The sequence below is a fragment of the Adiantum capillus-veneris genome, chromosome 16 (genome assembly GCF_014529385.1).
Source record: "Adiantum capillus-veneris isolate H3 chromosome 16, ASM1452938v2, whole genome shotgun sequence".
Taxonomy (NCBI): Eukaryota; Viridiplantae; Streptophyta; class Polypodiopsida; order Polypodiales; family Pteridaceae; genus Adiantum; species Adiantum capillus-veneris.
In genome coordinates, this window is record NC_140946.1 from 49,330,200 (window position 1) to 49,350,171 (window position 19,972).

At 43.4% G+C, this 19,972-nt stretch overlaps 1 protein-coding gene across 1 annotated transcript; it reads right to left on the reverse strand.

Annotated features, from left to right (window-relative positions):
* Window positions 1–2,633: 2,633 nt before the first annotated feature.
* LOC147439016 (uncharacterized) lies at window positions 2,634–14,325 on the reverse strand. Its single transcript, XM_086484972.1, has 2 exons — window positions 3,752–14,325; window positions 2,634–3,660 (listed from the first exon to the last, which is right to left on the reverse strand). Exon 1 carries the CDS (start codon window positions 11,492–11,494, stop codon window positions 10,994–10,996), a length of 501 nt encoding a protein of 166 aa, XP_086341098.1. The 5' UTR covers window positions 11,495–14,325; the 3' UTR covers window positions 2,634–3,660; window positions 3,752–10,993.
* Between the last annotated feature and the right edge of the window lie 5,647 nt (window positions 14,326–19,972).

Below are 19,972 nucleotides of genomic sequence, written 5' to 3' on the forward strand. Positions count from 1 at the left end.
ATTTTTGTAGTGCTTCTACATCCAAAGCTCTTTCTGTTAAGTCCCACGTCATGGCATGTTATTGACCATGGCTATTTTGTCAACCTAAAAACTGATCATATCTGCAACTTGATAAGTGTATTTGTCAAAGAATTTTGTAACTTCGAGCTTTGTCCAATAAAAGATTGAATATTTATCTGCTTCAAGTGAAACTATTGGTAAACTGACTTGAGGTTTCTGTTGAGTGATGACCATTGGTTGAAAAACTGTAAGGTATTCCATTGGTTTATCTGGAACAGTAAGATCCTCCTGAAGGGATGTCGTAGACTGAGATAGAGTAGTGTTTGGAGGTATTTCCATCTGTAAAGGTTTATCTGTGGAACAAATTGTGTCCAACGATACAGTTGCAGAGACTAAATTCGTGCTGTAAGAGTCTATAATTAAGTCATCCATCGCACTTTTTGAGGTAAGGACTTTAGTTTTCAAGTTATCGAAGAATTTTCATTCACCACGGCATTGGGTATCTGTTCAAAGCCAAGGACTATTTTGCACGGGTGGTGACGAGGCTATTGTTTCTGCCTGGATCACGGTAAATTGAAAGGGTTTTGTGCTTGTTGGGTGTTACACAATAACCTAAATCTTCAGCTTTCTCAGTGGGTATTAAGGCTTCCAATTGAGAAGGGGGAGGTTGAGGGAGTTGTTTCCTCTTAGACCTCTGAAGGATCCTCTTGCACAAGGAAAGGATCAATAAATCTTTGACTTTACCACCATCAGATAAGAAAGACTTAAATGTAGGGCATGGCTCGCAAGGGGGAACTTGTCTAGCGTCACGGCGTTCACGATCGAGTACTCGACTAGGGTCGGATATATGTGCCACTAAGTAAGCCCATCTTGATATTGTTGATGATCTGTTGGAAGCTTCATATTGCTGCTTCTGTTGTTGATGATTCAAATAAGAAGTTGGTTGCTTAGAACTATAGCATTTCCAAGAATATTCATGATGAGACTTTTGCTGCTCGCCTGAAGGTACTTTGTGTCTAGTTGTCTCTAAGAAACCATGCTTTGGGTGAGAAAATTTGAGTTTTGAAGCCTTTGGTTTGAGTGGTTTTTCTTGGTCAACCACTAAAGCTTCAAAAGAAGATGGCAGAGAAGTAGTAGCATGACTCCGTGAAGAATTTTGTGTCTGCATCTGCTCCAAGCGAGTGTGAAGTGATGCGAGGCTTGTGGAAAGTGTTGTCATCTACTCTTTAAGAACTGCTATCGGGTCCTTAGGTGGAATAGAGTTCTTGCCATCTTGTGATTCGGCCATGCCAATTACTTCGAGGGAATAATTGATGTGTGGCATGATGATGTGTCACATACAACTTGTATTCCTGCTATATGAGGTTGGCCTCTAGAGCGAGTAATGGGTGTTCTAGAACGGGTTCTGAAAGAGGGCTCTCTGTTGGTGCCAATGCGAGAACAAGTGCGGGTACTTGTTCTGAGAGAGGTTCCGGTTCCGAGAAAGGCTCTGGTTTTATTTCTGGGAGTATATGGAATGACAATCACGTCGGGTGTCCGGGAATTTTTCGGGAGAACAATGTCCAGAATCTCGTCTATGTACGAGAGATGCGGTGGAGGCATATCGAAGACTTTGTCGGCCATGAGAAAAAAATGTCCCGCGCATGCAAAGTGCACACAAAGCCCTCACTGGGAGGACAGGCTGGAAGAGCAACATTCAAAAAATGGGATCACTGGCTCTTCCTCATATTTTTTTTTGTACATAAGTTGAATTGGGAGAATTAACTTGCTTTCACATAGAGGCTTATTTTTTTTCTCTTGGGGCTGAGTTCACATGAGGTTTTTTTTTAAAATTGGGTTAGTCCAGCCAAGTGTGACCAGCCACTAGGCATAAGAACCTTTGTGTTGATTTTTTTTAGTATTGCACTGTTGCTGGGTTTAATACTTTTACACTATATGCAATTCGCTGGCTGCCCACGATGAGTTGGTTAATTTGCTGTGGCTGGTCGTGGAGTATTAACTTAATGTTTGGTACCAAGAGGGTGCCCACTTGACCTTTTTGGGCGGCCCGCCAAACCCCTTAAAATTTTAATGGGTGGCAATTTAACATATACTCAAGTGTTGGTAAGTGAAAACGATATGCTGCGTAGAAAAAAAATGCCAAACGCTGCCAGCGTGGGCTACAGCGCGTGTGATGCCGGGTGAAGGGATGGCCAAGATACACATGCGCGCATCAGATGCACAATGGGGGGGGGGGGGTGCAACTCTTCATGGGAAAAGACGCAACCCATCCACGCGAAGAGGCACCTCCTGTTGGAGAGGCTTACTCCAGGAATGCAGCCGGTATGCCACAACACCCATCTCTGTTGTCTTCTGTCTTCTGCTTGACTGTATTTATTTAGAAGAGAAGGTTACCTCATGCTGGGTTGTATATTGTCCATCTTTCTTTTGCTTCCATGCAATTCTGGGAAGGGGGGGAGAGGGTAGCAGCGACGGTGAGAGGCTCACAACCTTCGGGTCCCGGGAAAAAAATTGCTCTGATACCACTGTGAGGATTCTAGGTACTAATCCTTTATTAAGTACTTAAACTCATGATTAAGACTTAAGAAACTTGAACTGAAATCAGAAACAAGACTAAGAAGACTCTGTGTTGATTCATTGAATGCTTGAAACTGAATACAATAGGCTCCTTATATAGGAGACGAGAGACACAAATGAAAAGACATGTCTCCTGGTGAAGAGACATGACTTTATACGTAAAGACACATCCTTTCGACGAAGATCTGTAACCATTGGGCGAAGAGCCACACCCGTAGAGCGAAGGGGTATGACCAATCATCGAAGGAGTGTGGCTTTTGGCGAAGAGGCACGTCTCTTGGGCGAAGGGGTGTGACCATCCAAGCACAGGGGTCCTTCTTGGCATGGCACTTCGCGTATCTGCAATTAGGAGTAGATGTATTGATGTTAACATAGTCACAATCATGACATTCACCATAGGCCAATTCGGTATCAGCATCCACAAAAGTTGGATCATTGTTGTGCCCACTTTTTTTATCCAACCGCAAGCTCTCGACACCTACAACTTGGCCATGATCTATTACTCTTTCATACAAGCATGCCAAAACAACAGGCTCCACCTCTTTTGGCTGCACTGGGCACTTGGCATTGGCTAGTTCCTCCACATACAGATCTTCTTTAACAAAAGGCTCATCTTCAGTGACAAGCTCCTCCACAATTGGCATAAACACCTCACAAATAGATGATTGTAAACGAACAGAATTGATCAGAGGCCTTACCCTAACAGGCTTTGCCCTTCACACATTTGGCACCATCCACGATTGGTCCATAGAACACCCTGCTACCACAGCAGTAGGCATACAATCTGTAGGCTTTAATAAGCCTAACTCCAACTTTATTTTCATTTTTCTGCTCTTCACCTTGGTAATCTTGATAGCCGTGGCATAGCTTCTTGGATCTTCATAGCCAACCTTCTCTCGAATGTACGGATGCAAACAAGCTAGGAACTTCTTTCGCTTGAAGAATTCTGCATTGGCCACTTGGGTGATAGCCATCAGATCTCCCCAGCATGCTTCAAACTTATCCACAAAGGCGTCAAAATGTTCACCCATATTCTGTCATAGGATCTCAATACTCGCATCCGCTTCAGTAGCTGACACCACCCTGCAAAATCGACTCAAAAATTGCTCTCAAAAATCAACCCAATCCTGCTTATCTACCGCTTTCAAACCTTCAAACCAAGCCTTCGATTTACCTTGCAACAACAATGGCACTGTCTCCAGCTTTTCTTCATCACTCCACATGTGCAATGATAGCAATAACAATTCAAAATTTGTGAGCCACTTGTCAACATCCTCATCACCATTAAAAATTGGCCAACACTCTGCCACATTTTTGCTTACAAATGCATCACCAAGGAGCAATCAGTGTGCTGCTCTGTGGGGGCACCAGAAGATGGAGAGGGGGAACGGGGAACATGCCCTTTGCACAAACAAATTCCCCTATATAGCTCCACAACACCCTTGTCCTCTCAAAATACATCTTTGAAAGACACATTATTGTAGTAGACCACCGCCTGCATACCTGTCAACTCACACACATTGTACCAAACCACAATCCAACACACATACACACACACACACACACACACACACACACACCACATGGCACAATCCACAATTTCCCACGTGCACCAAGAGCCTCTTTCTCTCTCTCTTTTTCACAAGACACCACTGGTTTGATGGGGGCATGCCTGCCTACACACACTCGACACCGCGGACACGAGTAGAAGAATAGTAGAATAGAGAGGGTAAAGGGGATAACATGCCAAAATGTGGGCAATGATTTCTTTTCTTTACTTAATGCTGTCGAGTGCAACCGTCTCCATTGACACAACCTCAACCGGCACGAAAAAAATGGACCTCGGCAACCCTCGTTGGTGCCACCTCGATGATGGAGCTTTCCTCCTCTTGCCTTCATCACAGAGGTACGCACAACCGAAATCTCTTCCCTTCTTAGGGCTCTCATTGGCCAAAAGGAAAAGCCACTCCTTGGGCTCGCTTCACCCTCAACAAAATCGAAGAAGAAGAAGATGGAGAAGCTCTCGCCAAAAGAAAGATCTACATTACTACTGACATCTCTGCTGTTGTCTCATACGTCTGAAACAACGGCGTCTAATGTGCCCTGTGTGATCGCAATGCCAACAACGCATGGATCAGCAAGACCGAGACCACCGTCTCAATGTCACACATGTCTACTACCATAAGTGATGCAAAAATGGCAACAAAGTGAGAGATGACTCGACCACTATCCTAATCAAGCATAAACCATCCAGTAGCTCAGTAGCAAAAACCTTTAACCTGCATGCGTAGTCTCACTCTCGGAATATGCGTCGATGTGGGAATATGAAGCAAAATCAAAGAAAACCTATAACCACTGCGAGCATACCATAAATGTATGGCTAAGAACCAAAGTATGGAGAGAAATCTGGGAAAAATCTAACAGAATCTCCCATGCTGTAAACTGAGCAAAACCTCAAGTCCAATCTCAACCATAAACCATGCCAAACTGGCAACAAAGTGGGAGGTAACTCAACCACTACACAATGCTCAAAAGCATGATCAATCGCATCAAAACTAATGCTTTTATATGTCTAAAAGCAACTCCATAATCTGAAAATTTTGCAAGCATAAACTGGGACAAACTGCTCACCTGAGCGTAAAGCGCATAACCATATACGCAAGTAGAGAGAAAACTAACTCAAAACACATCCCACGAGAGAAACTGCATGCAAAATATCTGCAAAAACCTGTGAAACTTGTGACTGTCTATTTGTAGCCACACAAGCATACACAATCACAATCCTCACTCCTGCGAGAGTGGGTACAAGAACACCAAACTGTGTCCAAACTAACAAAACCTGTCAAATCGTCAAAGTGAGAATAAGCACTCGATCACTGTCAAATTAAAAATATATCAACCACTGTAGAAGATGGCATAACACTGCAAACTTTTATAGCGAGACGACGGGGAAAAACGAAGAGAATTTCCTTTGCAAAATGAGTCAAAACTCAACGCAAACCGCAAGCCAAAAAACTACAGATAATTGCCAGAGTGGGAGTCAACTTGACTGCTAAACCATTGGAGAGAAAACTGTGAATACATGCAAACCATGGCAAGAATCTGGGAAAAATCCAATAGAGTTTCCCTGGAAACTGAGTAGAAACCCAAAAAATCTTACCAAATTGCATGAAAACTAGACACATAGTGTCTCAGTAAACATATCCACAAATGCTCTACATATGTTGCCAAAAGCCTAGCAAACTAGCTCACTCCTGACCGATTGGCCCTATGGATGTGTACGTGTCGAAAAACACCTATAAACCTGTAAATTTGCTACCTGCAAGCTATACCTAGCTCAAGCTGTATCCACATAAGCATACATAGCCTGAAACTGCACCAAACTGTGCAAAAAATTGCTCTCTAGTGCTCCACACAAGTTGCACTACAACCTCTGAGAAAAACCGCTGAGAGACTGGCAACTACTATCTCATCAATCGATGAACACATCGATCAAAAATGCTTTCCAAGAGCTGTGTGTGCTCAAGGAAAATACCTGCTCTGGAATGGTCCGTCAGAGCCGTATCTGACGGTATGTGTCGTCGAGGCCAAAACTGGAGATGATCGTCGAAGTCCAAAAGCCGGGATGGTTGTCGGAGACGTCTTTCGCCATCCGGGCAAAAGTGCCAATGCTATGGCCGCCTATGCTCAAAGTCGAGAAAACGCGCGATGTGAGCTTTTACCGCCGGCGGGCAGAAGCTCGCTAGTCGAATAGTTGCCTGATCGATGTCGAAACTAATATGCTGGGATGGCTAATTGTCAAGCTCAAGGCCGATGCCGAGCCAATGGGAAACACTGAGAAGAACCATTAAAGCCAAGCCGCTAAATTAGTGTTGTAAATTGATGCCAATAGCCGGTGCTCAAAGCCGTGGAGGAGAAATGCTAGTAAATCATCAAATTAGTGTCAAAAATTGCTGCCGATGTCGCCTCCCACCGCCGTGTGAGAGTCTCTAATGCTGAGAAATGTCGAAGAAATGGGTCAATGTTGGGTGATGTCCGGGCTTACTCGCTGTCTGTAGCCGAACACAATGTGTCCGCTATCTCTCAAGCTCTCTCTCTCTCTCTCTCTCTCTCTCTCTCTCTCTCTCAGCTGTCACTCACTCTCTCATACTGATGTCTATCTTTCAGAGCTCAGTGGAGAGTCCTGGGTCTGGGGAGTCGGAGTGTGGTAGGAGAGAGGGGTCAGAGAGTCGGGGCTGTCGGGGTATTGAGGTCCCCCCCAAGGGAGCAAGCCTTTGACTGAAGTCGGAGAGGGGGGGTGAACCTACTCTTGCACACACAAAATGTGTGAGTCAAAAGTTTTAAAAAAAACTTAATTTTTTTTGTTCTCTTCTCTGTGTTGCCAGACTGTCAAAAATGACAAGCTTAGATGGGGTGTGTGTGCCCGGTTCTGCTCGTGACTGCCTTGCTTGGCCTCGCTTGCCTGCACACTACCCGATTGCATTGTGCAATCTCCTAATCGAAGCTTTCTCTTTGCTGCAGATGCTCTCGATCTCTGTTGGTCGTGAGCTTGAATTCCCTTGCTTGGCTTGCTTGCTTGCACGTTGCCTGATTGCTTTGTGCAATCCTCTCCCTCAATTGCCAGCGAGTCTCTACCTGCTTGGCTCACAAGCATTCAATTGCCCCATGTATTGCTCAAGGGCTGCTTCACCCGATACAGGCTGTCTCCCCATGCTTGCTGTTTTGGTTGCGAGCTTTCAAAGCTCTTGAAGAGAGAGAGAGAGAGAGAGAGAGAGAGAGAGAGAGAGAGAGAGACGGTTTTCTGTTTCTCTTGTTAAGTGATGCTATGCACTGCTCGACCACCTTGCATTTGAGGTTTCAAAATGCTCTATACATTGTGTGTGTGTGTGTGTGTGTGTGTGTGTGTGTGTGTGTGTGTGTGTGTAGGATGAATTCAACCATCATATCATAAATTAGACAATCATCCATAGGTAAAAAGTCCAAAAAATGTACATTCATCATGTGTAACTTGGGCAATGTACAATCAAGGAAGAAAAAACACTCCCATTAAACCACTTGCATGCAAGATATGATAAGTCCTCCAAATGTTACCTGCCACCATCACACCCAACAACAAAAAAGAGTTAGAAGTGGTAGGCAAGTGTCATTAATGAAGGACACTTGTTATCAATGTCCCCAGTAGCTTAAGGCAAGAAATTAAGGGGAAATAATCCTATGATGAATGCCCATACCTGATTGGGGAGCTCCATATTGAGATGCTTAGGGAAGTATGGTCCAATCAAAAAGTCTTGCAAACTCAAGCTCTCAATATCCCACACTGCAACCTTCATATAGATCTGTAGTTTTCCATTTTGAAAAAGTAGGCGGGAGTGGTTTACTCCGTAGAGTGGGGTGGTGGGAGTAAGGGGCGACGTGGGAGAGGTGGTAGGGCCTCCTTCTTTGATATAGCCCTGACTCAATACCCGCCATGCAAGGACGTATGCTAGCATAGTGGTCTACTGGAAGTGTGTGAAGGTGATTTGTAGTACTTCCTATCTGGCAGACAAAGATCACCCTTATGATGTTTAAAGCCACTCACTTAAGCCTTAGATTCCATACGAAAACAAATCCAAAGTGATTAGATATGTGTAGAAAAAACCCTCCTCTTTTCACAAGGTCAATTGTTTGTAGGAGAGTCCACTAATGGGGGCACTAGGTCCCCATTAGGGACCTAGTGCCCACCCTTTGAGGCATAAGTTGACTTTTTTGAAGTTTGTACATGATTGCAGATTTTCTGTGGCTTCTAGTGTTGCTAGATGATTCTCCATAATCTAATTCTCTCAAAGCCATTCTGACAAAAGGCTTGTACAAGGGTTTTTATATCAAAGCAGGATTGTTCTATAAAGTGGTTACAAAAGATGATGGGCTTGATTTGGGATATTATGACTTTGTGAGCCCAATTAGAAGGTCTACTGCTGCCTCTGTGGATAAATTTTAGAACATGGGCGGGTACCACCATACTTTTGTCTATCCTGGATCTATGTAGTTCCCCATGATGTACTTCAAGCTTCATGCTAAGAAAAGTTGTGATGATACCTTTGCCTTCGAAAAAAATGGTATTGTTGTCATCTATTGAGAGGCAGGGAGGATAAATGGGGTTGGTGATAGTGAAATACCTGGGTTGCTCATTGTTAACCCAAAAAATATCATCAAAGAACCTGAAGGGAGTTTTGAGATGGAGAAGGTGATGCCGATGAAGAGGATCTTTTAGGACTGAGTTAATGTAGTTGTATTCCAATGCATGTAGGTAAAGGTTACACTAAATGGGAGAGCATGCAAGTCCCATGGGGATCCCATTAATCTGCCTGTAAACCTTTCCATTACATTGGATGTACATATTGTTAATCAGCCAGCAGTTCAGTTCTAGGACTTGTCTCTTGTCAAAGGATAACTGGTTTTTGTAAGGTTGCTGCGACCAATTTCCACTTGCACACTTACTTGGAAAATTCTTAAATGAGATGAAAGGTCCATGCTGATCAAAGACATAGCTAATGAGGGAGTTCATGATGGTAATGATTCCAATGTTGCCTTGGTGGGGAATGTTCTCATAGCATTTTTTGACATCAGCCGAAAATACAAAGGTTACTTTTCTTGGTAGATTTAGGATAACCTCATATAGTGAGTCTACAACCCACCAAGATTGTAGATTGATATTGCAACATAACAGGGCTTTTTAGTTGATTGAGTGTGCCCTATTTTTTAGGCATGGGATACATGTTTTGAGAATGCATGCTAAGAGCAAAGAAACCTCCAAAAAACAACAATTAGACCCACATGTGATCCACCTAAAGGTGTTTTTATGGGCTTTATACATAGCCATTAGGTAGGGTAAAGGAGAGAGGTTTTTTAATTTGATACTTGGTGAGGAAATCACCAGTTGCTTGCAAAATATCAGTTTGGGACATATTAATGGGCAGAAAATCACATTCTGCTAGCCTCTTCTTGGCTTCTTGAGTCATGAAGGCCGGACATATGAAGACAGGATTATTGGCAGCTTTGTCCAAGCATGTAATAAAATATTTGCTTTTAAGGGCCTCAATGTGTCGATCCATAGGGGCAATCATTTTTGTAGAGTGTTTGGATGGTAGTGTAGTTTCACAGTATGCCCAAAATAGGTTTTTAATCCTATCTTCTTGAAGATGGGGAGGTAGGGGTAAAATGCCACTCTTAATTATGTTGGGAAAACACATTCAGAGTTCATTTATGGCAATATGTTTGCACAAAGGTTGGGAAGGGATATGATTAAGCCCTTTCATGAGAATGCTTCTCATATTCTGATCATCAATGTACTTGAGATCAAAAAATAGTACATGCTTTAGACTGCTCAAATAACTGGGGGTAGCATCATTGCACTGGCATGGAGGTAGTTCAGTAGTAGAAAAAACTTCCTTAGCATGCATATCTGTAGTTTAATGGGGTCCATAAAGGACCAGGCAAAACATAGTTTGTCCCATAGCTCATTAGTTGGAATATCTAATCCATACAAAAAAAGGCCAAAAAAGTCATGGATAGACCTTACATCCATAAAGGCATTTCTGTAGGTAAGATGCACGAAGGTACGACACTTGCATGGCTGATTTGATACTAGACAAAATCTACCAACTTTATCCTTGGTATCATCCTGCAATCACTAGAAATACATGAGATTCTTAGCACTAGGAACACATCCTAGGGTGATAGCAGAGCGAGCACGAGAAGTAGCAGTAGGGGTAGGGGTAAAACAAGGGGTAGTAGGGGATGGTCTTGTAGCTTGTGCCACAGGGCGGCTAATAGTAGAATAACTGGCAGAGGATTCAGAGGGTGAGAATACTGGGTTCCAAGGGGGGGTAGTAGGTGGCTGAGTTAAGTATCTCGCGTTTTGACCCTTCCTCAGTCTACCTCTACCTTGGTCAACCCGTCCTCTCTTGCCATGCCTAGAGTCAGAGCTAGACTCTCTGGTAGGCAACACAGCTTTTTGAAGGAAGGCTTCCATCTCATTATTTGGAGCATCAAGAGGGGTTTGTTGGAATAAGGCAGCTTGTTTGATGTATACTTGGAGCCTTTCCCTGTACATATGGTGAATGAGAAGTGCTTTGATTCCTTCTTGTCCTTCAGTAGACACCCATTTCAGGAATTTTAGGGTGGAATTCTTCAAAGAGTCAGCTGGAAAAAATGAAGCAACTTTAAACATTATAAGCCATAGAGCATGATCAAACCAAAGAACGTTGCCGTCTCTACATTGGTCTCGTTCACCATTGAGATCACAACCACATTTGATGAAGGGGCGGTGAATGTTCCATAGCTGTGTAGTATAGCTAGGGTCCCTCCCGGTTAGGGATATAACACCTTTAACTCCTAAGACACACCCAAGATTGATGGGGCATCGCTGTGTCTCAAACTATGCCATGGTGAAGGGACATCCAATAAGATAGGGCTCAATGATATTTGAAGAATTCATCATGAGGATTTGCTGCAGGCCAATTCTTGCTACCTCTTTGTCCTTATCATTGACAAGGGTAAGTAGGAATTTCTCATTGATGGCGGCAAGTAGGGCATAATTGCCAAAACCCCAAACTTTTTGAGGAGTGCCATGTAACATAGGTTCCAACCGTCTATGTGCAATGAAAGGGTCAGTATATGTTTCCATAGGTTTTGAAGCTTTTTCCAAAGCTGCCCCTGCAATAGTAAATTCCTCCTTGACTGCTGCTTGCTCCTCCTCATCCAATTTGTCAGGTATTAGGTTGCTCATGGGGTTAGAGGGTGGTGAGAGGGTGAACATGGGGGCACCCTGCAGCATGCCCTTCTTCCTTTGTCTCATCAAAGGGTCATTCCTAAGCTTCTTCCCATGCATCTCCATAAATCTTCTCATGATAGAAGTTGATCTTTCCCACCATTCCATCCTTTCTCTCGTATCCTCATTAGTGATGTTGGGGATAATGGCACTAATTTCTCTGACTTTATCAATAGCCAGTGCCGGGTTTTCCTTGGCTAATGCATAGATGCAAAGCTAGGCAGGTACATCCAGAGTAGAGAGAAGCATACCTTTAAAACCTGCACCAGTCATGAGACATGCCAAATCATGCTCAATGATAGTAGTATGGAAAAGAGGGTCTCTGATATAGAGAAGAAGCCCTTGTATGAAGTATGCAACAGTTGGTAATTGCTCAGAATAGCCCAGCCTTATAAGATCCTCATGCCAGGAATTAGGAACATCCTGTAATAGGAGAATTAAAGGTTATGTAAGCTCAGAAATTTAACAAAGGATCTTGGTCAGCTTGGAAGGCTTCCAAGACCATTAGTGTGTGTAGGATGAATTCAACCATCACAGCATAAAACAGACAATCATCCATAGGTAACAAAGATATGTATATTCATCATGTGTAACTTGGGCAATGTACAATCAAGGAAGAAAAAACACCGCCATTAAACCACTTGCATGCAAGATATGGTAAGTCCTTCAAATGTTACTTGCCACCATCACAACCAACAACAAAAAAGAGTTCGAAGTGGTAGGCAGGTGTCATTAATGAAGGACACTTGTTATCGATGTCCGCCATAGCTTAAGGCAAGAAATTTAAAGGGGAAGTAATCCTATGAAGAATACCCAGATCTGATTGGGGAGCTACATACTGAGCTGGTTAGGGAAGTATGGTCCAATCAAAAAGTCTTGCAAACAACATCCCACACTGCAACCTTCATATAGATCTGTAGATTTTCCATTTTGAAAAGGTAGGTGGGAGTGGTTTACTCCGTAGAGTGGGGTGGTGGGAGTAAGGGCCGACGTGGGAGAGGTGGTAGGGCCTCTTTCTTTGATATAGCCCTGACTCAATACCCGCCATGCAAGGATGTATGCCAGCGTAGTGGTCTAGTGGAAGTGTGTGAAGGTGATTTGTAGTACTTCCTATCTGGAGGACAAATATCACCCTTATGATGTTTAAAGCCACTCACTTAAGCCTTAGATTCCATAGGAAAACAAATCCAAAGTGATTAGGTATGTGTGTTTGTGTGTGTGTGTGTGTGTGTGTGTGTTGTCAATACACACCCATTCTCCCCAATTCCGAGCTCTTGACTTTACCATTCCAAGTCCCTCCAAGCCCCGCTACTCTAGGCCTTCAATTCCCCCCATTGCAATGCTTTCCCTATTCTGTGCACTGCAGGTCCGATTTTGCCTCAATGCAAAACAGTGTGTGTGGTCAAGAACACCCGAATGGCGACTCCTTTGCGATTGCTCCAATTGCACATAGACTTCAAGAGTTCCCTTTGTTGTGACCTGCTCTACCTCTCTCTTGCTCTCACCCTACACAATTCCAAGCTCTTTTTCTCTCTCAAATTGTGTCTGCAGATCTCTTTTCTATCGAGATGCCATTTGAATCTCTAAGATCTCCCTCCCTCGAAGAGGCGCTGTGCACGCCGGGTAGCCAGGAACCGTCAACCACGCCCGATCTCTCTGATCCGTGTCGGATCCGCCCCGAATCAACCCCAATCTGGTGCCATGAAGCGTCGAGCTCCGAGAGAGTTCCACCGTTGTCAAGAGATTGCCGCCACCGCCTAGCTGGACACTGGGCGTTAAAAGACATAGCGCCTTTACCCTAACAGGCCACCATTTTCCACCATGCGTCCACCGACGCAGCGCCTGTGCAAATCCTCCATAGGCAAGCGAGCTCCACAAGCTCACCTTTGTCATGTGATACCCAAGTGCACATGGCCCTACCTAAATACCCCCGTTTGGAGGCTCTTGCCTTTGCATGTGGGACTACTTGCGTGCCACATGGCTGCGACCCATCAACTGGCCTCCCAAAGCCTTCAAACTTTCCAAGCCTTCATTGCATGAAAGATCTTTTTCCTCCCACCACTTCAAACTGCTGCCATTTGGTACCCGGTGATTGGAACACCAAGCCACAAAGTCCACCTAAAACTTCCCACTGTTGGCTTTAACCCACATGGAACTCACCACATCTCAATATTTTTGGGCCAACAAACCCAAGCCGCAAAAATGGGCAAAAAGCATTTGACACCCTACTCCGAGTCTGTGCCCCGAATGTTATCCTGGTATAACTCACTGCCTGGGATTTTGATTGATGACCTGCCACTTTCCATCAACTCCACATATAGTGTACTACCCCTCAGAACCTTAGCAAGGCTCTAAAACTTCCAGATGGCATTCTTTCTAGTACGACCAAGTGGGCACACAATTGGGCCCCAGCAAATTTTCAAATGGCCATAACTTGCTCCCTAGAGCTCCGATTGACAATCCGAGAAGACCGGCATGCTCCAAAACTTAAGCTTTACACACCTACTTGTGTGTTCTAGTTTGGGCCACCTATCCTCATTTTCCTTGCACGTCTGGAATCTGCAAGACCTTCTAACTTTAGACTGCTCTATTTTTCACATCGTAGCCCTGTTTGACAAGCCGTCTGGACGGACTTCTAGAGCATCTTGAGCACTATATTCCTGGATACATTATCCACATTTAGAACACTTTGATATACCATCCCAATTAGCCCAGTTTGGAGGCCTCCTAGCATGAAAAACCACTTTAAGCATACATCTTCGCTGCCACTGTTGAGAGATACCCCTCCCCGGGGGTCTATGCACAAAATATACAATTTTCAATATACATCAAAGCTGCAGAAGCATTTGCATAGGGGAGGAGTTCTCAGCGCCCGACCAAGCATGGAGTTTAGGCCATGATCCAGACTGCATCCAGAGGTACCTAGCGACTAGTGCTACCCCTGAATGGGTGTTATGAATGAAAGCGTACTCAAGAAAAATATAACATTGTGGAGGGTGAATATATGTGTACACCGCGTTGCGGGAAGCCTAGAGAGAGAGAGAGAGAGAGAGAGAGAGAGAGAGAGAGAGAGAGAGAGAGAGAGAGAGAGAGAGAGAGAGAGAGAGAATATAGTGAAGAGTGAAATAGAGTGCACAGAGACATGAGAAAATGACAACGGAGAATCTTTAAATGCCCATCTAAATGGAACAGGCAACCATGTATTAATGCAATGACAAAATTTGAGTATACCATAACATCAAAAAGTTTATGACAAAATAACTAGTAGAGCACCGGACTCTGTGTAGGGATCGACCGTCCACCCATCCACTTCTGCTCTACTACATATTACAAATTCCATGGGTATGACAACTTCAATGCCATACACCATTCTAAACAGTGTCAGTCTAGTGGTGACCTTATAGGTTGTCCAATATGCCCAGAGAGCTGTTTGAAGTTTCAAATCCCACTGGTGTGGCTTTTTCTGCACAATCTTAGTGAGAATGGTCTTGACAGTTTTGTTACTACTCTCTGCTTGCCCATTGCATCAAGGATAATATGGTGTTGATTTTTGATGCTTTACTGAGAACATTTCCATTAAAATGTCCATAGTATCATTTATAAAGTGTGTTCCTTGGTCAGATACAATCTCCACAGGACATCCATACCGGCAAACAATATTTTCAAATAAGAACACAGCAGTGGAATTCGCAGTGTTGTCGGGAAGAGCTTTAGCTTCCACCCATTTGGTGATATAGCAAGTAGCCATCAATATATACCTATTCTTCCTTGGAGTAATTTTCTTGAATGGACCCATAAAATCCAGACCCCATTTCATAAACACGCACAACGGCTAGACTGGAGTTAGAGGAGTCATATCTGCTGCTGTGGGTCTGCCCATCCTCTGACATATATCACATGTTTTACAAAAGCTTCTAAAATTAGCTATTAAAGTTTACCATTACAAACCTGCCTACAAAATTTTCTTGTAAGTGATATCAGTAGAGAAATGTCCTCCAGAATCCCCATTATGTGCCTCTGAAATAACTTGCATTCGTCCCTCCGTCAGCACACATCTGCGAAGAACCCCATCTACTCCCAGTCTGTAAAGTGATCCGCCAATGATGGTGAACTTCAGACTCTTAATAATCAGAGCCTTTTTATGATTTTGAGTCCAGTTGTCTGGGAATCCTCCTTCAGAAAGAGATTGATATACGTCATACAACTCTGGATCAGTTGTTTCTTCAAATGTTATCTGAAATAGTTTTGCATCTAGGCTCGTCTCTCAAAGATGCTTCAGAGTAGCCATCCGTACTTCTGGACAAGAAATCAGCACCACAATGGGTTTTACAAGGCATATGAAAAATGCAAAACTCAAATTCTATCAGGAACATCATCCATCTTATCAGTCTGCCTTGAATAATGACTTTGTTGATAAAAAATAATAATGCCTGATGATCCACATAAAAATGAAATAGCTTTCCCAGTAAATAATGTCTGAATTTGGTAGCACTAAAAACCATTCCTAAGGCTTCTCTTTTAGTAGTGGTATAGCCTTGTTCAGCCTGACTGAATCTTTGACTGGAAAAATATACTGGATAATTAGTTCTGCTTTCTGGCTGAGCCAATATTGCTCCCATCACCAGTCCTGAAGCATCTACATGTACATGAAAAATGACATCCCAATTCGGTTGTCGAAGTACTGGCTTGCTGATAATAGCATTCTTTAAACTCTAAAAACTTTCCTCACATTCAGCAGTCCAACTGAACTTGCTAGTCTTCTTCGTGAGTTCACACAAAGGTAATGCCTGGGAAGCAAACGTTGCACAAATCTTCTATAAAAATTGATATATCCCAAGAAAGAACTTAACTCTGATACATTGCGAGGAGCCTTGGCCTGTTGGACACTCTAAATCTTGTCATTGGCCATTTCTATACCATTCTTGGACACTACATGTCCCATCAGTTGTCCTTTCTAGACCAAGAAAACAGATTTGAATGGGTTCAAAAAGATCCGTTTTCCTGCCAGTGCTAAAAAACCATTTCCAAAAAAAGTAAATGCTTCTCCTCTGTTGAGTATACAGTGAAGTCATCCATGAAGATAGCAAGGAATCGGTGGAGAAATTCACTGAATATTTCCATCATACATCGTTGAAAAGTCACTGGAGCGTTGCAAAGACCAAATGGCATCACCAGATACATGAATGCTCCCCACTCATTAATGAAGGTTGTTTTACTCTAGTCCTCAGGAGCAATCTGTAATTGGTTATAACCACTATAACCATCCATAAAGCTATACATCTCATAACCTGCAATTTCATCAAGCAGCATGTCCGTAAAGGGTAAGGGAAATGGATCCTTGGATGGTCTGAGCATTTAGCTTCCGATAATCCACATAGACTCGAAGCTTTCCATTCTTCTTAGGTACCACCACAATGGGAAATAACCAATCACTACTGGCTACTTCAGTAATGAATCCAGCCTTCAGAAGGTTATCAATCTCTTCCTTGAGCTTCTTGGCATAATTGGGATTCATTCTGTACCGTGCAACCGTATTGGTTTGACATCTGGTTTCAATGGTATTCGATGTTGACATACCTCTAGATCTACTCCCTTGAGATCAGTATGTTCCTATGTGAACACATCTTCGTAGTGTTGAAACATGTGTCGGGCCTTTTCTTTACTGAATTCAGATACTTGTTGACTTTGATCATTTTAGGATTTTTCTCTGAACCCAAATTCCATTCCTTTATTTCCTGATCATCTGGAAGTAACCACTTAGGCCCACCACCTTTTCGTTTGGTTACTCCTCATTATAATTCCAAGACGGTCCTCTAAGCTCTGGACCACTATTCTGAATTTTAGTATCGTCTATAGAATATTCTTGTTCAGAATCCGCTGGTGTACTGGAATCAACTGGGTCTTCTGGTCTTCCAGTTAGCTGAACTGGTCGCTCCCCAGAATTCAGTTCAATGAACTGATTTGGAAATTGCCTCTTTTGCTTTTCGGCCTTATCTTTCTCCAGTAAGACTGCATTGAGGTCTATTTCAGCTAGTGGAAAAATATTCGTTGCTGCTAGCATCCTCTCAATTTTCTTTACCTCATACTTCTGGCAAAGCTCTTCAGGTCTCAGTTACTTTCTCGAGCTCCTAGTATTGTTTGTCTGGATCTGAATTCTGCTATGGCACCTTGTATGTTAGAGTCTGATTGGCATAGTCATGAACAGCTTGTGTCGTTCGCCACCATGGGTGCCCAGTAGCATTCCATATGCACCTTGCACGTCCAGTACTAGGAATCTAATTTTAAACTTTTCCTTGCCTACTCTTATCTGCAGACTCTCTATCATACCAGTTCCCTGCACCACGCGATGATCCGCCATTCGAACTTTGAAAGGTGCTAGTTTCAGGTTTGTAATACCCATCCTTTGCTGAAGATGTGCCCCCAGGATATATACTCCTGCTCCTCCATCCAGTATGACACCAGATAGTGGCTCCCACTGTAATCGCAAATTGTAATCTACCTGGATCATTGTCACTTCATCATCTCTAACAGTGGCCAAGTCAACTGCTCTTGCCTGCACCTCAGCCTTCCTTCGCTGTCTGATGAACTTCGCTACTTCAGGCAAAGTTTTTCTAATGTCATCTAGCTCAATTGTGAGTTTTTGAATTCTGTCACAAATTTTCACATGAATTTCCTCCCTCTCATGATCAGAGTTGTTATGAGAACTTGAAGAATGAGAAACTTTCCCATAGTACCATTCCTTTGTTCCGGTGCCTTCAACTCTTCTATCAGTCCTTAATTCTTCCATCAGTCCTTGAACTGCAGCCAACATGGTCTCAGGAATCCCATATCCTGACTGATCTGGTTGTGCTTTTTCATAAGACTGGGATGGTATCTTCTGAATGACCTGAGCATCAGAACTCTCTGGCTGCTCTGGCAGCTTCTTGGCTAAATTCTCTGTGATTTTTTTCGCCAATTCTCTTTGCTCCTGCCATTCATTGACTACCTTTTCTTTACCCTTTGCCTTCCACACCTCTCCCTGGTGAGCCCATTTGCTACCTTTAGGATTGACTGGTTTTACCGATTCATTTGGAATTTCCTATATGAAAACCCCTTTGCTGCATGTAACTACTCTTATAGGAACTGGCTCGGGGGCCTTCGCCTCAGTAGCCACACCAGTAGGTGTTTTTGGACACTGAGCCACAAAATGCCCATACTTGCCACAAGTATAACAATTCAGGCTTCTGTTATGGAAAGTACCACGACCTCGGCCCGGCCAGTACCTCCTTGGTATCTATCATGCCAAGCACCAGTGCCACTGGTACCTGATTTCTCTGCTTGGGCTACACTAGTAGTCTCCGCTCTAACTGGTTCAGCATTTGTAAATGCCACCACAGACAGATCTTTTCCCTTCTTGAAAGGATGAATACAAATACCACAGCTGTTCCATAAATGGCCATAGGCTTTGTAGTAAGTACATTGTGGACACTCATTGGAAACATGATCTTTGGATTTACACTTTGAACGCCAAGTTTCCATTCTCATCACAGGTTGTCTGGTTTGGCTGATTTCAGCAATTTGCCGGGCCATCTCATCAATTTTTCTAGACCAAGGCCCTTTCTTGGCCTTGTCTTTGCTCTTTTCATCTGAGCTACATTCAGAGCTACTGGAGGTGATACTGAAATAAGAATTCTCAGTGGAAGAGCTACTACCACTGCACCTCCTTTTCTTGTGATTCTTCTCCTTCTTTGACTGTCGTTCGAGCTTCAGGGCGTGTTGCACCAAATCATTGAATTTCTTTGTTGGTGCGGGAACCTCCTGTTCCCTAAGCTTTCTATTGTGGAAACCATTTAGAAACCATGCTCGCAACCTCTTGTCTGATGGTGGTTCCTGCAGCTGCCTGGTGAGCTCCTTGATTTTCTCAACATTACTTTTGACTGATAATTTTCCTTGCTTTATCTTATCCAGTTCACATAGGATATCCTCATCTCCTTTGTTGTCTAAATATTTCAGTCGGAAATCTTTGAGCAGTTTGTTGTATGATCTGAGTTGGCAAGCTGGGTAATGGTAGTACCATTTCCTTGCTGCATCCTTCAATGTCTGAGGCAAGTTTCTCCCCGGTTATCTTCATCGATACTCTTCAACTCAGCATATTGTTCAAAGGCTTGGATATGAACATCCGGATCATCTTTCTTCCCACCTTTGAACACTGGAAATGAAATTTTTAATGAAGAGGTATAATCATGTCGATCAACATCGTTTTTGCCTCTTTTGACCTTAGGAACCTGACTCTTTCTTGAAGATTTCTTGTAATGGTTCATATCGGCATCCCAATCAATTTTGTCATCAGCCTCAGTTTCTGTCTTCTCCCTGGCTTTTCTGTTGGAACTGTGGCAACTACCTTTACTACCTTTGGCTCCTTCATCCCTCTGTGTGGTCCGAGAACTCCTGGCCTTGCGTTCTTCCCTCTCAGCCCTTCTTCTTCTTGATTGATTGAAGTGTTGAGAATCCTTGGCTTCATCAACATGACTGTGCTCCTCCTAAGCCTCAGTATTAGTCACCGATTCATTCTTAGGATCAGAATCTCTTTCTGATTCCTCAGGGATA